This window comes from Aplidium turbinatum, chromosome 10 (assembly GCF_918807975.1).
Source record: "Aplidium turbinatum chromosome 10, kaAplTurb1.1, whole genome shotgun sequence".
NCBI lineage: Eukaryota > Metazoa > Chordata > Ascidiacea > Aplousobranchia > Polyclinidae > Aplidium > Aplidium turbinatum.
In genome coordinates this window covers 19,918,508-19,938,633 of record NC_137481.1, presented here as the reverse complement: position 1 = coordinate 19,938,633, position 20,126 = coordinate 19,918,508, and the positions used below count along the sequence as shown (strand labels likewise).

Below are 20,126 nucleotides of genomic sequence, written 5' to 3'. Positions count from 1 at the left end.
TAAAAAATGAGATCAAAGTTCGGAACTTTAAAAAAGTTTCAACCTTCTTTTTTTGATATTTCGACAGCAGATTTGGATTCCTTGACCCTGAAAATACCCAGAACCCAATTTTTGAAAACCTATGTGGAGTAGTTATGAAGATACAAGAGAATTTGCACTAGTCAATAAGCAAAAAGTGAGCACTCGCACAGCAAATCTCCACCTAGTGGCTAAATTTTCACCATGTCATATCTCAAGAACCGTACAAGATATAATTTGGGTAGAGAGGTAACTCTTTTAAACCATAAACAGACATAACTCAGCAACAACACTACATTTAACATTATAAAAACAAAAAACAAAAAGCGAACGTTTTCGGCTAGTCATATAGCCCTTTTCAAGCCTATAAGAAAATACATTATTAAAAGAAATGCTAAAGAATCATATAGTATCACAGCAAAAATATGGTCAAAGCTAAACATTTACTTGACCCGTTGTGCTGTGTAATTTTCAGTTATCATTTTGTGTGAGCGAGGCAGTTTCTCAAATGTTTAGCTTTGACCATATTTTTGCTGTGATACTATATGATTCTTTAGCATTTCTTTTAATAATGTATTTTCTTATAGGCTTGAAAAGGGCTATATGACTAGCCGAAAACGTTCGCTTTTTGTTTTTATAATGTTAAACGTACAAGATATCAAAATAATTTTTTTTCTTTGATCATTATTTTGCAAGGACAGTAACATATCTTAAAACAAACAAAATTTGAAACGTAGGGTTACAAATTTTGATTTTTTTTCCTTAAATTTGATATGGAATGACCCATTTACCATATCCACTACCAGTATGACCACTGAGTAGTGATAGTGAGTACCCTTTAGTGATTGAGCATGATTGAGGGTCTTCTTTTATGAGTCAAGAACTAAGGCAGTTTTTTTGGAAAGAGGAGTACCCACAAGCAGAATCACGCCGTACAATCCTGCTGGAAACGGACAAGTCTTGAGATGCAATGGCGTTATTTGGAAAGTTATTCAACTAGCCTTAAAGTCAAAACGCTTACCTACAGAGTGCTGGCAGGATGTACTCATTGTACTGCCTGATGTACTACATTCGATGAGATCACTCTCATGAACAGCTACGAACGTCACTCCGCATGAGAGACTTTTTAACTTTGTTCGCCGATCTACAAGTGGATATTAATGCGTACGTGGTTGTCGACTCCGGGCCTGGTGCTTCTTAAATGCTATGTACGAAAGTCTAAAAACGACCCGTTAGTTGATGAAGTACAACTCATTAAAGCTAATTCTCATTATGCTCGTGTAGAATATCCAGATGGACGAACTTCAACAGTAGCTACAAAGCATTTAGCACCGTATGGAGGATCTTCCGAAAAACTGGAGATCATACCCAATTGTGACAAAGTGTGTGCTCCAGATGATGAAGATGGCCATGAAGAAAATGCTACCAGTAGCAGTAAAGTCGCCGAACAAACTGACTTCACCGAAACTCGGAATTGAATAATAGCATCGGAAATTGGAGCATCGGAATTGAATAATACACCGATTTTGTCTGACGAAGCTGTCACTCCAATTACTGGTACACGGCCTGACACTGTTACGGACGATCTAACAAACAGGGCGAAGTGTTGTCGCACCAGAACAGAAACATTACGTCGATCTACTCGTGCACGACGCCCTGTTGCTCGTTTAATGTATTATTAGTTATTGTCAAGTTTTTGTTAGTATGCATTGCTTTCATTTTAAAGTTTAGGAGAATGTTGTAAAACTTCTGATTGGTTGTGTTTAATTGATCTTGCGTGCTCTGTGCACAGTCGACGTGTTGGCTTCTGGGGTGATTCGCGAAGCTCTTGTTATGCCACTTTTTAGTTGTGTTGCAAGGGTTGTATACAGTTTAGGTGCTTACTTTATGTTTAGCTATGTTTTATAAAGCTTTTGTTATGGTAATCTTATTAAGTAAATAAAATATGTCACGGTTTATGCTTCAACTTCTCAGGAAAACGTTCTTGATGATGATTTGAATGTGTAATTATTTTTGTAGGATTTTTCTCGATAACTGAATTATCTCTGCGTATAGTATAATGTATATCACCTATAAATAGCCTACTGCCTTAATTTTGCTAGTGTGTTTGATGATTGATCTTGCTAATTATGCACTCACTTGTTTAGTGACTTCAGTAAGTAATGCTATTGTAGACAGAATGTTCTCTGTTGTGACTGCTGTCAAAACAAAAGTAAGAAATAAGATGCAGTTACAGCTTCTTGATGCCATTGTTAGAATAAGTTCTGAACTCTTGCTTGCAAACCAGTGCTGCAAAAACTTTAAAATTACTCCAAGAATGCTGAATAAATTTACCACAGACATTGTGTATGCTTTGAACTCCAGGGAGGATGATGATGAATGTGGAAATGTTTATTTAACTGTTAGATAACTTGCTCGGTGGAATTTATTGGGGTCACATTCTCTGCATGCCTTTTTGTAAATTGTTTATTTGTTATTGTTGTGTCTCTCCAGAAGCATGATCTTACTTGCTGTATTGTCTGCATGTATTTATTATGTTTCAGTGCTGCATTGTCTGTGCTGCTTCTGGAAATAACGTTTAATAAACTGGCTGATTGATTTCTATTTCAAACAGCAATAAAAAATTGAGTTGGCCCTATTTTCGGCCCCTTGTTTAAGAAGTTGGTTCTTTTTTGAAGGTGCAGCTGGCTCCTTGCCAAATTTACCTCTGGCAACCCTGTTTACAAGCGTGGTGGCATGTGTCGTATAGGCCAGTGCTTCCCAACCAGTGGGTCGCGAAGCTATTTCAGGTGAGTCGCGAAGCATTTCTAAATGTTACTAAATGTTAAAATTTTCTAAAAAATACCGACATTACTATGGATCTCACAAGCCGCAGTTTGGTCTTGAACAGTATTGCGCCATCGCTATCGCTACTCTTACGCAAGAAATGACTTTGAGCCAAAAGCACAATGTGTGGAGTGTGCAAAGATATTGTCGAACGCGTTATTGAAACCATCGAACCTTAAGATGCACCTAGACCTAGACACATTATACCACCCAAAAAGTGCAATGAAACCCAAAGAATAATTCGAGAGAAAGAGGGATGACTTGCAGTCACAGCAGCGAGTCTTGACTTCGTTTACTACTCAGTCACAGTCAGCATTGAAGGCTAGCTTTTTGGTGGTTGGCCGAGTTGCTCGTTCCAAGAAAGCATTCACAATCGCAGAAGAACTCATTCTACCCAGTGCTATTGATATGTGTCGTGAAGTTATTGGAGGAAATGCTGCATCAAAACTTGAGTTAGTACCATTGTATAGCAACAATATTACGAGACGAATTATTGAAATGACTAATGACATCGAATGTCAGCTATTGGAAAGAATCAAATCCAGTCCTTATTTTTCCATTCAGTTGGATGAATCCACTGATTTAACCAGTATGGCTTTACTGCTTGTGTTTGTAAGGTATTGTGCTGACGGAAATGTTCACGACGACATTCTTTTTTGCAAAGAACTTCCAACAAGCACAACTTCCGATGAGGTAATTTGTTACCTCGACACCCACTTTGCTAACAAAGCCATTGATTGGAAGAACTGTGTAGGTGTATGCACAGAACAGATGGTGCTGCATCAATGACTAGTATCCATCGTGGCGTCGTTAAACAAATTCAGCAGAGAGCAGGACAAGCCAAGTGGACTCACTGCTTTTTACACAGAGAAAACCTTGCTACAAGACATATGTCACCAGAACTGCATCAGATCATGTCTGTAACTGTGAACTAAGCTGTTACTAAATCCAAGGCTTGGAACAGCCTGAAAACGGACACATTTAATGCTACGTTGCATGTGACCTTGTCTCCAGTCAAGCTTAGACTTAATCTGATAACGTTCAATATGCTAGCTCAACTTTCGCATTAATAGTAAATTGTATGTGTATATACTGTTTCTTTTCTCGTTAATTTGTTTTCATTCGTTTGGTCATGTATCTCATTGTGGGTCGCATAATAAAACTTGCATTAAAAGTGGGTCGCAAACTGAAAAAGGTTGGGAAGCACTGATATAGGCAACGCACAGCCCACATCACTTAGTCTGCAACATACTTCCAACTGTAAAAACTTGTCATTTTTCCTACGATTCAACGTCGGAAAACTTTGAAACAACGTTCAAATTTCAAGTTCTGTTAGCTGAGATAAGTGCCAAAATAAGTTAATATCCAAAGGAATGTGCTTACGAATGCCACCACGTCTCGTGATCTCGCCAATCTTGAGAACTTTGACACGAAATTTGGAAAAAAACGGTGACGGCATCAAAAAGGCTCAAATCAAAACCTCTCAACTACTGCAAAGTAAAATGACAATGATAAAGTCAAAAACAAAGTTCGTTAGGTTAATGAGGCGGAAAAGACTGAGTACCATTGATTTAAAAACAAATATAAAATCACGATTCGAGCATTAGCAACATTCATCTTACTTACATAAAAATAACGACTTGCAACGTTTTGGTTTCCAATTCTAACAAGGTAAGGTCAACATTACCACACCAGTTAAAGACAACCCAACTGGCAAAACCTTTTTACATAAATTCAGCGTCAATACAGATTTTGCCACCTGGGACTTTGCTACAAGAATGGATGCTGCTAGCTGGGATGTGAGAGCATTCAGCGGAAAAGTTTGATAACGTGCAAACTGCTCATCAATTGCTTCTTTAAACTCAAATGCAATTGATACTGGTGCAATCGTACCTTGTACCAACGCCACCTAGAAGTACCGACGTAAAACCATTCTCGATATGAAGTAATAAAATAAGTTAAAAATACGAAAACAGGAGTTCATATCTCACCAACTCCGCAGCTTAACGCGTGAATACATAACAGTGAAGCTTGTTGTTTAGATACGTTTGATAAAGGTCAAAAGGAAAGTGCTTTCACAACGCCTCAGCTTCAACGGTTAGCAGTAGATTTTTGCATAAAAATACCTTGTTAAAAACAAATAATTAAAACATTCTTCATTTTGTTTCTGCTGTAATAGATGAAATGTACGAGATGTGTTTGTCGTGGGCCTTTTTTAAGCGTACCAGAATGTTCTCCAATGCTTGGACTAATCTATCCTCCAGGTCTTTGTCTTCGCTGAAAATGACAACCGTAATAATACCACTGTTCTTTACAAAAGGTGTTTGTGTTACATAGGCTAATCATTGAGTTTAAATAAATTAATATGCATCACATTCGGAAACAGTTAAGAATTATATAACCAGCACCTCTGAACTGCAACAAACAAAATTGGTTATCTAATTAGCTTGGTTTGAACAAATAGGTTTGTTCAACTCGGCAAAATACCTACTGGGTGAACAAACTTGTCTAATTGCTACAATTCAATTAAATCATATTGCCCGATGAACAGCTCTTACGAGTAGTAGCCTGAAACAGCAAAACGTTTGTTAGAAAATTTCCAATTTTTCGATAAATCTATCATGAGAACATAGACATGAACTTTCAGCATACTTTATCAGCATCTGCGTTACTTCTGCGATGGTTCTTCGGTCAGTCTGATATACATCTTGAGCTTCGCGCAAAAACGTATCTTTTGTAGAAGTTGAACGTACTGAAAACAATTTAATTCAACAATACCAGCATACGCATAAAGTTTAAGCGGAGTACGGTTATTATATTTTTCCACGCTGAAATGGTTGGCATATAACATTTAATAAACCATATCAGATTTAAGCAATGAAAGACGAATTTTCAGTTCCGGGAGCTGTACTATTTTACAGAGAGATGGGAATACAAATTTTCAAGTTTTACTTCTGGCAGAATTTTTTGAATCTATAGAATGATTATCTAAATAACCTACAGGTTTGACTAAGACATACTTTGATAAACAAGTTTATATTAGAAAGTGACAATGAGACCATATGAAAAAGGAAAACTTACTATCAGGGAAAATGGTTGGCACGAAGTTGCGTAAATCCTAGTTATTGTGAATGCAAACTTAGATTAAAAAAATAAAACAGAAATAAAATGGGAAATTTGCGGGGCCGATTTCTGCTAAAGTACAAGGCCCAGAAGGTAAGAATTTGTCAGATAAAGGTTTAACCCCCTTCAAACCAAGCAGCGGTCACTTGATACGACACTCAATGAGATGCCAAAATGAGAGCGGTTGATTTGATGACTGGAGTATAGTGTTCCACTGCTTGAAGCTGTCTGTTGTGTATATATTTGTAACATTCTTGTACAGACTAACTGCATGTTGTCACAATGGTTCTATCAATAAAAAATGACTGTTAGTTAATTCAAAACTCAACTTACCATCAGAAATGGGTATTTTACTCACACTAGTATCCTCTTCTGTGGCATGTTGAGACTTTGGATTCGTCTGTGAAGTCTGTTCTCTCATCATATCTAAAAATATTTCGTTTAACCGTCCGACATTGTCAGGATCTAAAACTTGAAGCATGGCCACGACAATCAGGCAAAAACTTGACAGGTTTCCAAAACATAAAACCGCATGATTTGAAACACAGCGATGGCTTTTTTCATGCATATCAGCAATTTGCTACTATTTTTTTAAGTTTACAAACATATTGCTATGCACATAATAAAATGCACGGTTTAGTTAAACGTTTTTATCACATTAAAATACAATTGTATTAGATACTACGAATAAGCTTCAATATTTTCCTTTTTTATGACTGAATGTAATGCTATATATTTTGATGACTAAAATCTACCACTTTGGTTCAATAGCATTTAATCACATGCACAAATGGTTACCTTGCACATTCCAAGCAAATACATTCATTTATTCTTATTAATCATAACATCTTGTGATAGTTCAAGTTAATTTGCACGAAAAGAACGTATACATATTACATATATACAGAGGTGGGCAGTAGCGCGCTACTTTTGTAGCGGCGCTACTTTTTCGGTAAAAGTAGCGGTAGCGGCGCTACTTTTTAGTTGGAGTAGCGGCGCTATTTTTTTCCAAAGTAGCGGTAGCGGGAGAGACGCTACTTTTTTTCAGTCGCACTCCCGCTACCCGCTAATTTTTAATTTAAAGTGAAAAAAATACTCGTTTTTTTGCCAACACTGGCGTGGTCAAGCAGCTATAATCAGTTTGGTTGCAAAGTTTCAGACTTTTGGGAATCTCGTTTTCTGGTGTGGAGCTGCGATCCTGCGATCAAGGTATGAAATCGATAATGTTTATTTTAATTTTGATAATAGCCGAAGTAAAATTGTATTGTATATTATATGGTTTATAGAATATAGACTATATACATGCAAAGAGGATTGCCTTATCAGTCATCAGTCACCTATGCTAAGATGTCAAAAAATAAGGTTTTATATTGGTTAAAGTAGGTTAAAACTGTTGACAAATGGTTAGCTAAGATATTTGTTGCTGATAAAATTTTCTTACATGATGGTGGACTGGAGCGTGTTCGTCGGAAGTTGCAACTTCCTGTCTTAATCCACGGTAAGTCTTCGCTTACTCTAACAAAACACATCCCTGACAAAACGTTTCTTACTTTCAGCCATTCAATTTTCATCAGCCCTGCTTACAACTTAGAAGTTACAACATAGTTTATCTTATTTCTAACCAGCTTATTTTTTTCTAGCTGACGTCAACTTCTTCGGCGAATATCTCCGTGTGATGAAGCCTATCTGCCAGGCTTTAGACATTCTCCAGGGCGAGTCCAAGGCGTATTACGGAGTCTTGCTTCCGACTATCACAATTTTCACGAAGAAGTTGACCGAGATCAGTGATCTTGTGACCTGTGAGGAGTTGAGAGTGATCCTTGAAGTTGAAGGGGTGAAGAAACGATTCAACAAGTGCTTCAACGATATGAAATGCGTTATGGCATCATGTCTTCATCCCTCCTTCAAGACTTCGTGGCTACAATATCTGCACTACCTTTCCACGGATTATGCTGACGCACTGCGAGAAAAAGTCAAGACAGATGTAACTCGACTGTTGCGGGAGACATCAAGCCAGGTTAATACCGAGAAGAGTGACACCAACACCAGTCATACGACTCCAAGGATGAATTTTTTGGTGTGTTGGCGCCATCCCGTGAAACGTCTGTGCAGAAAGAAACAGCAATTGTGGACGCCTTTTTTTCGGACAGGAGCAAGTCCTTGAGCTTTTCGAATACCGAGTCAAAACATGTGTTCATTAAATACAACAACCCCATTCCTTCCAGTGCTGCGGCGGAAAGACTTTTCTCTGAACTTGGAAAAGATGTGCTTAAGCCAAAGCGGGCAGGACTTAATGACTCTTATTTTGAAATGCTCGTGTGTTTGAAAGATGCGTAACAATAAATTTCTCTTAGAATGTGTTTTCTATAACGACGTTAAAATGACAGTGTAAACGAATGATAACATTCGTTTTCAAGGTCATTTTTGCGTCACTAGGGACTTGAAGAGTGTTTCCTAGTGTCATTTTAGACAAAAGTAGCGGAAGAAGTAGCGGTAGCGCGCGCTACTTTGGTCCGAGTAGCGGTAGCGGGTAGCGCGCTACTTTTGTAAATTGGTAGCGGGTAGCGGTAGCGCGCGCTATTTTGGGAGAAGTAGCGGTAGCGGGTAGCGCGCTACTTTAAAAATAGCGGGTGCCCACCTCTGCATATATATCATGTTATTAAACTAAATGCCAGATGAAAAGCCTCATTCAATTTTTAATCAAATTCCCTGTTTGTTATAAAATCCGTTCTACGCTGATTCAACATCTCTAGACAATGAATCAATGCTAAAAACTACAAAGTTTGCAATCTGGCACTTTTGTCTGAGTAGTAAGGCATACCTGTGGGTGACATCAGAGACGGTTGATTGCAAGGTTTGTAAGGATTCCTTCTGTAGTTATTATAATACGGTGGTCGATAAAAATTGTTCCAGTGTCTTCCACGATGGTAATTAAACCTTCTGCAAAAAAATGATAAAAGAAAAAACTTAGCTCGTCAAAAAATGTAGTCGAATTGTTTCGCATAAATTTATGCATTTGTGATATTATTGTATAAAACAGAGGTGACGAACCTGCAGCCTGCGGGCCGCATGCGACCCGTCAAAGAATTTTATGCGGCCCGCAAAAACAATTTGACAATCGCTCATGCATTAAAGACAAAAGACATCTCAAAGCTGTTTTATACTTTCACTGGTACACTTTCACTGGTACATCTTTCCTTTGCTATTTTCTTGCCCTAATCACTAACTTTCAGGGTTTAAAGTTAGAAAATAGGAAAGCTATAAGGTAAAGTTGTGAAAACACTATTCACCAACTTAATCTTGAATTTTTAGTCGATTACGACAAAAAGTCGTTACAGGTCAAGGCTGACAGATGAAAATCTTAGTATGCAGTTAAGAATTGCCATATCGTGTGTTCAACCTAAGATTGAACGCTTAGTCAAGCAAAAAAACTTTCCAAAAATCCCACTAAGCAAAAAAATTCAATGCTTCAATGTTATTTTTTAATATTTTATGCTTCAATGCTGCATTAGATAGCTTCAGCTGTAGGATTTGCATGGGCTTTTGTTTGTTGTTTGAAAAAGAAATTTCATTAGCTGATTTGTTGTTTCGGAGCATAATGGTCGAAACATTTGGTCAACTTGAGCAAAAAGGATAGAGCCAAAAGAAAGAAGAAATCATACTCATATGAAAACAAACGCTTCGAAAAGTAAACTGTCGTCATCATCACTGCAAGTTCTATTGCTCTATTCTTTTTGCTCAAGTTGATTTGTTTTTATTATTTACTGTTGTATGTTTCGATTCTGTGTAAGATAATTTCAACTGTGTGAGTTTTATTACTTTCATCTGCCGTTTGTTACTTTTCATGAATAATATCTTGAGTCGCTTCTAAAAGATTTCATAGTAGGTTACGATTAAAAAGTTGTGTGGCCCGATAACTCATGTGTAATTGACAAAGTGGCCCGCGACTGCAAAAAGGTTCGTCACCCCTGGTATAAAGCATTGGTCACTTGGTCAGTAGCCTAAGTCTCTATTTTTCTAAATAAAAGTTCTGTCAACTTGATTGTAAAGATGGCCTAACACTACTGGTACTGATCTACATTCAACGCTTAATGCCAGCATTTATTCCATGTCCAAGTCAAAATAATAAAATTAGTAATAGAAAAGGCACAGACACACATTAGTAGCCTAGTAGGTTCTAAAAACATATAACCTATATATATTATAAGAATATCAACAAATACCTACTATTGCTTTAAACACAAACATTGATCAAAGGAAATACAGAGTAAATTGTTACATGACATACTCCAATAAAAATTAATACATAAATCAAATTGCCCTTGTCTGCAAAAATCACAAATATAGCCTCAGCTTGAGATAAACACTTACAACCCTGACCTAGAGAATTTCATATTTACTTCTTGTATTTTTAAAGCCTAATTACTTTTTTATTTACAGTTTTGGCATTTTTACATTTACTTCAATAAAATTTTAATTACCTTTAGTCAAGCTAATCACTTCAATACAAGTTGTAAACATTCTTAAAAATGTGTCACACTTTTTGAATCAAAGCTAACCTTGGCTGAAACATCTGAAAAGGCTGTCTAGTTTGAGAAAACCAGTTTGGTTCAGTACGACTATTGGACACAGGCGAATGAGAGTGATTTGATTGCGACTGATATTTCCTATAAGGCTGTGGAGTCGGAGAATGAGACTTTGGTCTGTTTCTTAGAGATCTATCATCTTTCCAGGTAATTGGACTATGTTCCCGCTTGTAAATACTGAAATAAATTAAAAGTTGTCATAATAAGAAAGCAAGGTTTTGATTGGACTAGATCAAATGACAGGCACTAACGAAAATACAATGGCTAGTTTCTTTCTCTTAGATGCCTTTCTAGTGCAACTATATACAGACGAAATCGGTTAATCGAATCACCTATTTGCCAGACGTTTTGATACGATTATACGATTGATTCGTTTAAAGTGCAACTGCACGATGACTTTGACCTCACTTTATCTGAAAGAGCATGTTTCAATCTATAAATACCAACCTCGCCCTTACATTTTAAGGTTATATTTATCTCAGCAAAAATCATCAAAACCATGGTTTTCCACGCACTTGTATTTTTGGTCACGCTCCTGCAATGGCGGATTGTATTACGCAACACATCGGATTGTGACGTCACTTGTAGACAGACCTCGCAGCGACTATCGGTTTTGCAAGTCCTTTCTTTGTCTTCGTAGACCACAGCCAGGTCGATTTATTTGACTGTCTGAGTCAGTAAGGTTTGACCAGTGTTTCTAGACTGAAATTTTACGTAGATTTCAATATTAAACCTCTTACTTGCACTGGTCTGACCGTTTTTGTTGTACAGTATTAAGCATTTTCCATGATGGTACCTGGCAATATCGCTATATCTGTCTGTTATGTGACTGAATGCTATCAAGGCGGTATAGGCCTACAGCACAGGAAACAGTAAGAGGCAATAAAAGGTGATTTTAATGAAAGGTCAAATCTAAACTAAAGATGTAAGGAACAACATGACTTGATCTTATGATCAAAATGAACAATTTTTGTTTGATTATAGGGAACATGGTAACATGCAAAAGGTTTCAATCACCAGACAAAATCATTTTTTCATACCGGTAGCCTATCTAGTACATTCAGTAACTACGAAAGGTAATTAGAAAGTTTAGATAGAACATACGAACATTCAGTGCTGTATTCGAGGAATCGAGGGTATACGGCGACATACGCAGTACACTCTCTGCTTTTTCGAGCAACTATAGTATACCCTCTGGTTTTCCGAAGAGAGTCCCTATGCTACCTTACTGATTCTTGACAACTACTAACTAACTAGCCTACTTAACCCTTTAAGAACCTATGGTACAGTAGGCTACACGGGTGTAGGCCTACCATGAACTTAATTTTGTTCTGTGAGTTTTATACTCGAATGTTTTCCTTTGAACTGCCCCTTATAAACAATTTCGTACCTCTCGTCCAATTTTGATGTTGATAATATTCATGATATGGTAGAATAAAGATTAGTAGGCTATGTTGCAACTTGCAAGTTGTGGGTTATTTATCATTTTGGAAAATCTGACAGTAGGCTATACCCTGTGCTTTTTAACGAATACAGCACTGCGAACATGGACATGTTGGCAAAGTTTTAAGAGCTGAAGCAAAACAGCCCCAATAAATGTTGAAGCGTTATCGGTTGAAGCGTTATCAGCTCATTATTGTACAATACAAAACCTTTTCGATACAACCAAGTTTGCCTGTTCCAATCTAAGAAACTAGCCTTCGGCGATGGGCATCGCCGACCACTCCTGGCACACAGGCATCAACAACGAAATTTGTATAATACGGTATGCTGGCTGAAAGATGCGTTTTCATTATAGATGCCTTATACATTTGCGCATTCACTAGCAACCAAGCCTATCTCGTCTAGTTTAGTCTCCACTAAGTTCGACTACAAGTGACGTCATATCACTAGGTGGCGTAGACGAGTTTGCTACTTCCAGGTAGCGTGAGAGAGAAGCGCTAGAGAGCGTGAGAAAAAGGTCGGTTTCTTGGCTGTGGGCGTCAATTGTAAGGAAGTGAGTTTTTCAACCCGTATCGGATGTCTAGGCAATGGATTCTAGCCAATGTTAATTCGATCGTACAGTTGCACTTTAACCAATTTACTAAAAAAAGTTTTATTGTGAATGGGTGTAATTCAGGGGCGTCCAACCCATGGCCCGCGAGAAGGTTTTGAGTGGCCCGCGTAATATTTTTCGAAATGACATATATAATCAACTCAATCGCCAACGTAATTTATGGGGAACTTACATTCCGATAAATTGGCATTTATTGTTTGTTTTCTTTCTCTATTACTCTATAATCCCTAGTGCATGGGGTGCGCGACTGTTCAAGTTAATTTTATTGTATCACAATGCACATTGTTACGCATCACATTTTCCACATTGTTACATCCACCCTTTTCCACACAATAGTACTGGTGCTTCAAGAGTCAGTCAATCAGCAATATTTCTTGCTTTTAGCGAAAGAAGTTCAAAACTTTCTATTGGTAGAATTTTACAAAAAAAAGTGTTTAACCCTTTACAGGCGGCGAAAACTATCTCTCGTTATTTGTATGTGATTTTTTTGTATATTGTAGTTTTTAGTCTAACTAAGAATATTTTATAAAAAAATTTAAAATTTTTTTTTCTTTGTTTGTTTTTTATTATGTTCCCAAAATGGGAACGTTGGCATGTAAAGGTACCAAAAAATATCGTATCGTGTTTTGTATTTGAATACGACGTTAACTTGGGTAACCTACGTTATTCGATACAATAGCATTGAAAAAGACAATAAAAAAAGTACACACGTTTAAGAGATCCACAAACAACAAATGTACTTTCTACCACTGTAGTTTCTACCATGTAACTGTACTTTCTACAACTACCCTGTCACTAACTTTATTTGTGGTGGTATGCGTCACTGCATAACTTATGCGTCGGTTTTTCGCATTGTGTGCATTGCAACCTTGTATTTTTCATGCTCACTACACATCTTCCTTGTGACGATGATACAAGAAAATGATTCAACGAGTCGAATCGCGCGGTTGAAGACGGATATGCAGTAGGTTCCCTCAGTCGACGCCTAGGTTTCTCCACTTTCACCAATGACCGAGCAATCTCGCGCCTGAACTGAAGGTGGTTTTCAGAACATTGATTTACGTGCTTATAAAAACAGAAAGCAGCTACAATTGAAAGGTCGATATGGGCAAAAAGATTGCATCACCATTTTTTCGATTGAAGTCGTGGCCGGTAAGAAGATAGCAACCTGTCACATACATCCACACCCCCCATTCCCTGATTGTACATAGCAATCAGAAATGGTTGTGTTACTGATTTTTTCTTATGTTTCACTTTTCGTTGAACTGTTTCGAGTTGGTGCTACACCGCAGTAATTGCTTGCAATAGTGACAGCACAATTATCGTTCCATCTGGCACAAATTACAATGCCGTCTGATCAGTAATCAAATTCTCCTCTAGGCTTTTTCTGGAAGGTTTTATTATTGGAGAGAGAGGACAGGAACCGGTCCTGTTCTCTCTAATTGTACCACATGCTCTGATGTTTTCTCCAGCAAGATCAGTAAGTAGTTGATGGCTTGTGAAAAAATTGTCAAATAGAATAATATGTTGATCTTTGACGGCAACACATGACAGCATTGTCTCAACTACGTGTGCTCCCAAAGGTTCAGCTCTTCTTTCATCTTTACCGCAGTAGATTTCGAAGTTGTACTGATAACCATCGGACCTACACAACATCCATAACTTGTAACCAAATTTTACTGGCTTTCCTTTTATATATTGTTTTGCACTGTGTAGTCCTCGATAAGGAACCATGGATTCGTCAATGCTTGGTAACTGGTGAAATGTACCTAATTGTTGACAATTTGACCTTAGCAGATCTAACAGCGGCAGTAGCCTACCTTGGTCATTTTAGACTGAGCTAGATTATGATTGTCAGCCAGGTGCAAGTGCGTTTTTATATTGCGGAAACGGTCTCTGCTCATGGTCTTAGAAAATAGCGCTTAAAATTAGCGCTGACGCCGTCAGTTTCTTTGAGAGCTTCCGCAGTACTTTATGCCGTGAAGTTTTTAGGCAATTCGCGCTAACGCCGTCAATTTATTTCATTGACGCATACAACACTGATAGTAAGCCAATAAGTTTTCTCATATCAACCTCATCAACTTTGAAGTTATCCTATTCTTGTCTGTCCTCGTATATAAGCTTGTTTGCTCTACGAGTAAAGAGAACATGTCATCAGTATAGAACGGAGAAAATATCTCAAACATGCTTTTCCCTCCATGAGCTTGAACCTTATCGAATGGCTACAGTTCTTTTGGGTCGCTCAGTGATGCTTTGTCTTTTTTTCGCCATCTGCAAGCTCTTTCCATTCCTTCGATAGAAGTCATAGAAGTGTTTTCTGCTTAAGATCAAGCTGTGACAGCAGCAAGCTGTGAAAATGTTCTCTTGGTAAAAGCAGTGAGAACTTTTTTGAGATAAACTCCATTATTTGTGTACCACATGTTGCCAACATTCCCATTTTGGGAACAACATCTAAATTTAATTATGAGAAGAAAAATGCAAAATATAACGAAACAAATGGTAGGGGAACACGTTATCGGTAATAATCTCACATAAAAAAAGTAAATATTTTGAAAAAAAGTTTGATTTGTGTTTTCGAGAAGCACTTTTTTTCGAAAGATGAAAAATATGATTTTTGACTAAATCCATCGCTTTCATAAAGGAACAATTTTGCAAATACTAATTTTTCAACAAATGTATCTGAAACAATAAGCATTCAACAACAATATCCAAACCAGAAACTTTTTGTATGAAGTCTGTGTAAAACTGTGCGCGACTTCAACCCCATGTTCCCATTTAGGGAACGTTGGCGTGTAAAGGGTTAAGAAAAAGATCAGAGGATTCATAGATTGGCAGTTTTCGTGACATCATTATTCGGCAGCACTTACTTTTGCGAGCAAGTTTTTCGTGGATGAACCTAGGGACAGCCGGACAATACATTACGGGACGCGCAACTCCGCTGTTCGGCAACATCAGAAGGGTCAATTGCCAATTTCACATTTTTTACGCTTTGCTGCTGGCTTGCTTTCAACTAAAAACCTTAAACCACTTTAAAACCAACTTCACTCTTCTTATATAACCCATAAAATGTACAAACACATTTCTAAGATTAGAATTTGGGAGTGAGGGTTTTAATTAGAAATTATCAGACAGTCATTTTTAAGATTACAAATTAGCAGTAAATACTCAAGTGGCCCGCGCAACCATTCGTAAACTACATGTGGCCCTTTGGCCAAAAAGGTTGGACACCCCTGGTGTAATTGTTGAAAAGATGTCTATGCTGACTAGGCTGCCACGCACATTACAACTGATACTTCTTCCTACAACTGTTCACAATTCTGGACTCTGGTTAAACTTTGAAGAGGTTACTAGTTCTGTGTTACATAACACTTTGCTGTATGTTCCAGCCAGCAAAACTGATCCTTTACTCCTTTTTACATTGATTTATCATCTACAGACGTTGAAACAATGTAAAAAAGACCAGCTTTGCTGACTGGGAGAGCGTGTACGATCAAAGCATTTTTCTTAAACTGCAGCAATCGGACTTCTTTTAATCTCACCAATCTTTGTGACGTCACAACGCGAACGTTGACGTTTTTGATTCAAGGGTGCTATTTTTAGCTCTGTACCAGCTGTGTAGTTTTGAGTATGGAACGTGGTCTATGAAAATAGTGGTATGGTAGAAAAACACGGCTCACACTCATTGTTTGTTTTGAAATCGCAAAGGTTTTTTTTTTAAGTCTTTTGCGCTGTCTGGTAAAATAATTAATTTGCAATGTTCTTCAACTGAACGAAACTGCACAAATGAAATTACGCACTGCATTTCACAACAGTAGGCTACTTTTTTTCAGCAACTTTAAAATAAATTCTCCAAAGTTTTCAGGTTTAAACTTTTGGACATGCTTTCCAACGCTTCCCTCTCAAGCCAAAATAATTTGTCCGTGTCCATTCCTTGGAAGGCCAGTCGCCGACGGATGACATCAAAAGCATTTAAACTTCTTTATTGGAAAGTGTGATTATTCCTTTTGTGTGCTCTTCTGTTTTAATGAAGCCCAGCTGTGCAAAAATTGGTTCTTTGTAGTGCGATGTCTAGCACATAAGATTATGGCCTGGGATTACAGACACTTGTCTTTGTTTCGATCGCATGCGTCTGTCTCACCTTTGCTTCATTTTGCCTTTGAACATTGCAGACAATTATGCAAAGCAAAAAAAATACATTCTCTTTTCGCTTACGGGTACAATAATACGATTAAATGAATGAAGTATGCAAACTAGAAGCAAATCCTGATGCTTTTATCCGACTTATTCTTTTAAGCGGTATACGCTTAACCGATGTTTTTACTTAACATTAGATTGGATTTGGTTTAGGATTTCAGGTTTTGATTCAAATAAACGATTGATACGTTTAGTCGTTTAAGCAGTATTCTATTAACCGATTTCATCTGTATATTAACTTTAATACACCCCAGATCATTTCAAAATATCCACTTTATGCAGGTTGTAAAACCAGACTATGGTTGGAAACCGGGTGTAACCTATTCTGTCTCCTGAACACTTCATCTCCCAATTTTGTCCTCCAAAAAGATAGAGAAAAAAATACAACAGAGCTGAAGTCGCTAATCGGAGTTGCCGCAAACATTTCACAATTTTTCCTTTGAAAAGATTGAGAGAAAAAATACAGACAGAAGCGTCGAAGTTGCTGAAACAGTTGACCACACTAAGTATCTTGAAATAATAGTTGATAAACCAAACTTCACTTTCAGGTTAGGGTTATCGAATTAAGATTAGTCACACGCAGGGATGGATCCAGCCTCTAATTTTTGGGGGGTGCTGCTGAAATCTATTTTCATTCAAGGAGGTCCATCAGTGTGGCACTGTCAAAATGTGTCTCTGCTGTATTTGGCATACTGATAAGCAGGGTTCGACCTTAACTTTTTTTCGCACTGGCCAACCGGACCAGTGGCTCACCATTTGCACTGGTCCGCACGAGATCGCACTGGTCCGTCCCGTTTACTGATAAAAACAAGATTGTCGTGGGAAGCACGAGGCCAACCCAGGGAAAACCACCTTAAAACGACAATAATGAATGGTGGCAATAACATGGAAATATACATAGGCAATAACAGTAACAACAGTTTATCTAGGCAAGACATTCAATCTACGTTGAGTCTTCAATCTACTTGGATCAATCAATCTACTTGAATCCGATGATGGGTCATAATCGGAATCTGATGACGGGACGATCACGGGGTCATAATCGGAATCCGATGTGTGTTTGTCTGGCCTTGTAAACACATAGCCAGTGTCGGGCCTTCTTGACCTCACAGCTCACATGTTGTTGCGATTACCCTTTTTCTTACGATTTAACACCGTCACATGATGTTGCGATTGCTTTTTTCTTACGATTTAACACGTGGTGTTGCGATTGCCTTTTTCTTACGGTTTAACACGCACGGATCACGTGTTTTGTTGTTTGAAGAGAAGCGCAAACGAGAACCACGCACCCTAAGCGATCAAACGACATAATACGATGATATTTTCGCACTGGACAGTTGGACCAGTGCGAAACGATTCGTACTGGTCCGCGGGGAACTCGCACTAAACATTGGCCAGAGGACCAGTGCTAAGATCGAACCCTGGATAAGCATTCATGTTGTTAATACAGATGTTTTTGTTTAACATGAGCAGTACAAAACACATGATTAATTCCATTGGTACATATTCCATATTCTACACAGCATCAATTCTTAATATGCTGATATAAAATGCTACGATCTATCAAAATATAAAGTAATACTAGTAGATCTTAATACCATTAGTTTATTAAAATAATAGCAGTTTGAAATTTTTTTTGGGGGGTGCGCACCGCCCCCACACTCCCCCCTTAGATCCATCCTTGGTCACACCCAATTTTGTGGTGGCCCTTAAAAACAATGATTAAGTCAAGGGGAAAATTTTAAAATGTTTGCGGAAACTCTAATCAGCAACTTTAGCTTTGTTTTATATTTTTCTCGATCTTTTCAGGGTTCCAAACAAATCGAGGCACGAAGTGTTCAGGGGACGGAATAGGTTGCATTCTTGAAAACCTTATCTTTTTGTCATCGCACAGTCATTTACATAAAAGGATACTAAGACTGTCTGCCCGTTAGCTCAGTGATTACGCGCCCGCCGCAAGATCACGTGGGGTAAGTTTGATTCTCGAAGTGTGCCCTTGAGCAACGTATTTTCAGGACTGCTCTCCATTCAGCGGCATCTAATGGATGGAATAGTTCCCCGGCTACAACACTTCAACAATCGGAAAACTTCACTCTGCCAATCTTGGTAACCGGCCCTGCGTCAAAAGCCTCTACAAGTATGCAAAACTACCAGGAATAACCAATCAAGGCTTTGTCAGTCCTAGGATAAAGATTCAAAACCAACCAACTCAAACATTTTGAAATTCTACTTAGGTAGACAAAGCAGAAAAAAGTGTCACAATCCACTATGTGAAGGCAACTACAGATAATACAATATTACGATACAAAAAGTAAAAGGGGAGTCCCATACTTGATCCAAGCATCGGGGAACGAGAAGATAAGGTTCTCATTAGACTAAGCCTTCGACACTAACGATACAAGTATACCTTAAAACAAATTTTTATCAACTTAATATTATTTTGATCTCAAGCATATTTTAATGTTTGCATTTTGTCGCTTCAACCTTTTTCTCAACCTTTGCTATGTTGACGTGTATTGTTTTTGCTGTTATGGTTAGAAATATAAACAACTGAATTGAACTTCCAACAGTTTCAATACAAACCTAACCTCATAACACATCCAAAAAAGCAAAGTTATCCACAATAGCTTCTTTAACTTGAAAAATCAGCAGAAGACTTTCTGAATTAATCTTATGGCCATGCAAAATGGACTACCCTGCAAAATGGATATAATATTGAAAAGTTTTTAAGGTAAAAAGTGTTACTGGTAACAAGTAAAATCAATCATACACAAATTTACATCCAATTTTCCACATTACCTTTTTGCATCAGTCATTCTACACCTATAGGGTAGGCACTTTAACATCACCCACTCGTCGAAGAGTGCCTGCTTTTTAATGTGAAACTGCTTTGTGTTTTAGTCACAATTTTCCTTATAAACTCCATTGATTGCAGTCATTAAGATCCTTCTTGCACTCAGTTCAGTTGCAGAAGAAAAAATAGTATTAGCAGAGGGTGGGAATCGAACCCACGAAATTGCTACTCCTCTGCCCTAACCATTAGGCAACGCTGGTTGTAGCGAAGCATTCAGTTAAATTTCTTTGTATCAAAATTTTTCGATCAGAATATCACGTGTCGAGTCACATGACTGAAATCAGCTGAATCGCGAGTACGCTTTTCGACGAGTGGGTAATGTTAAAGTGCCTACCTGCACAAGTGCACATACCTACCCCTTGAAGATGACCACTAAGTTAATACAGATATTTTCATGCAGGGTTGCCATACAAAATAATCTAATCACTTTTAAACCTTTTTTGTCTTACAAAATTAATTTATTTATAGA

At 37.8% G+C, this 20,126-nt stretch overlaps 1 protein-coding gene across 1 annotated transcript; it reads right to left on the bottom strand.

Moving 5' to 3' along the window:
* Positions 1 to 4,045: 4,045 nt before the first annotated feature.
* Positions 4,046 to 19,500, bottom strand: LOC145778233 (uncharacterized). The gene is made up of 6 exons (XM_082589691.1): positions 19,392 to 19,500; positions 10,527 to 10,730; positions 8,789 to 8,907; positions 6,301 to 6,393; positions 5,497 to 5,596; positions 4,046 to 5,121 (listed from the first exon to the last, which is right to left on the bottom strand). The coding sequence occupies exons 1-6, from the start codon at positions 19,394 to 19,396 to the stop codon at positions 5,001 to 5,003; spliced, it is 642 nt and encodes a 213-aa protein (XP_082445817.1). The 5' UTR covers positions 19,397 to 19,500; the 3' UTR covers positions 4,046 to 5,000.
* Between the last annotated feature and the right edge of the window lie 626 nt (positions 19,501 to 20,126).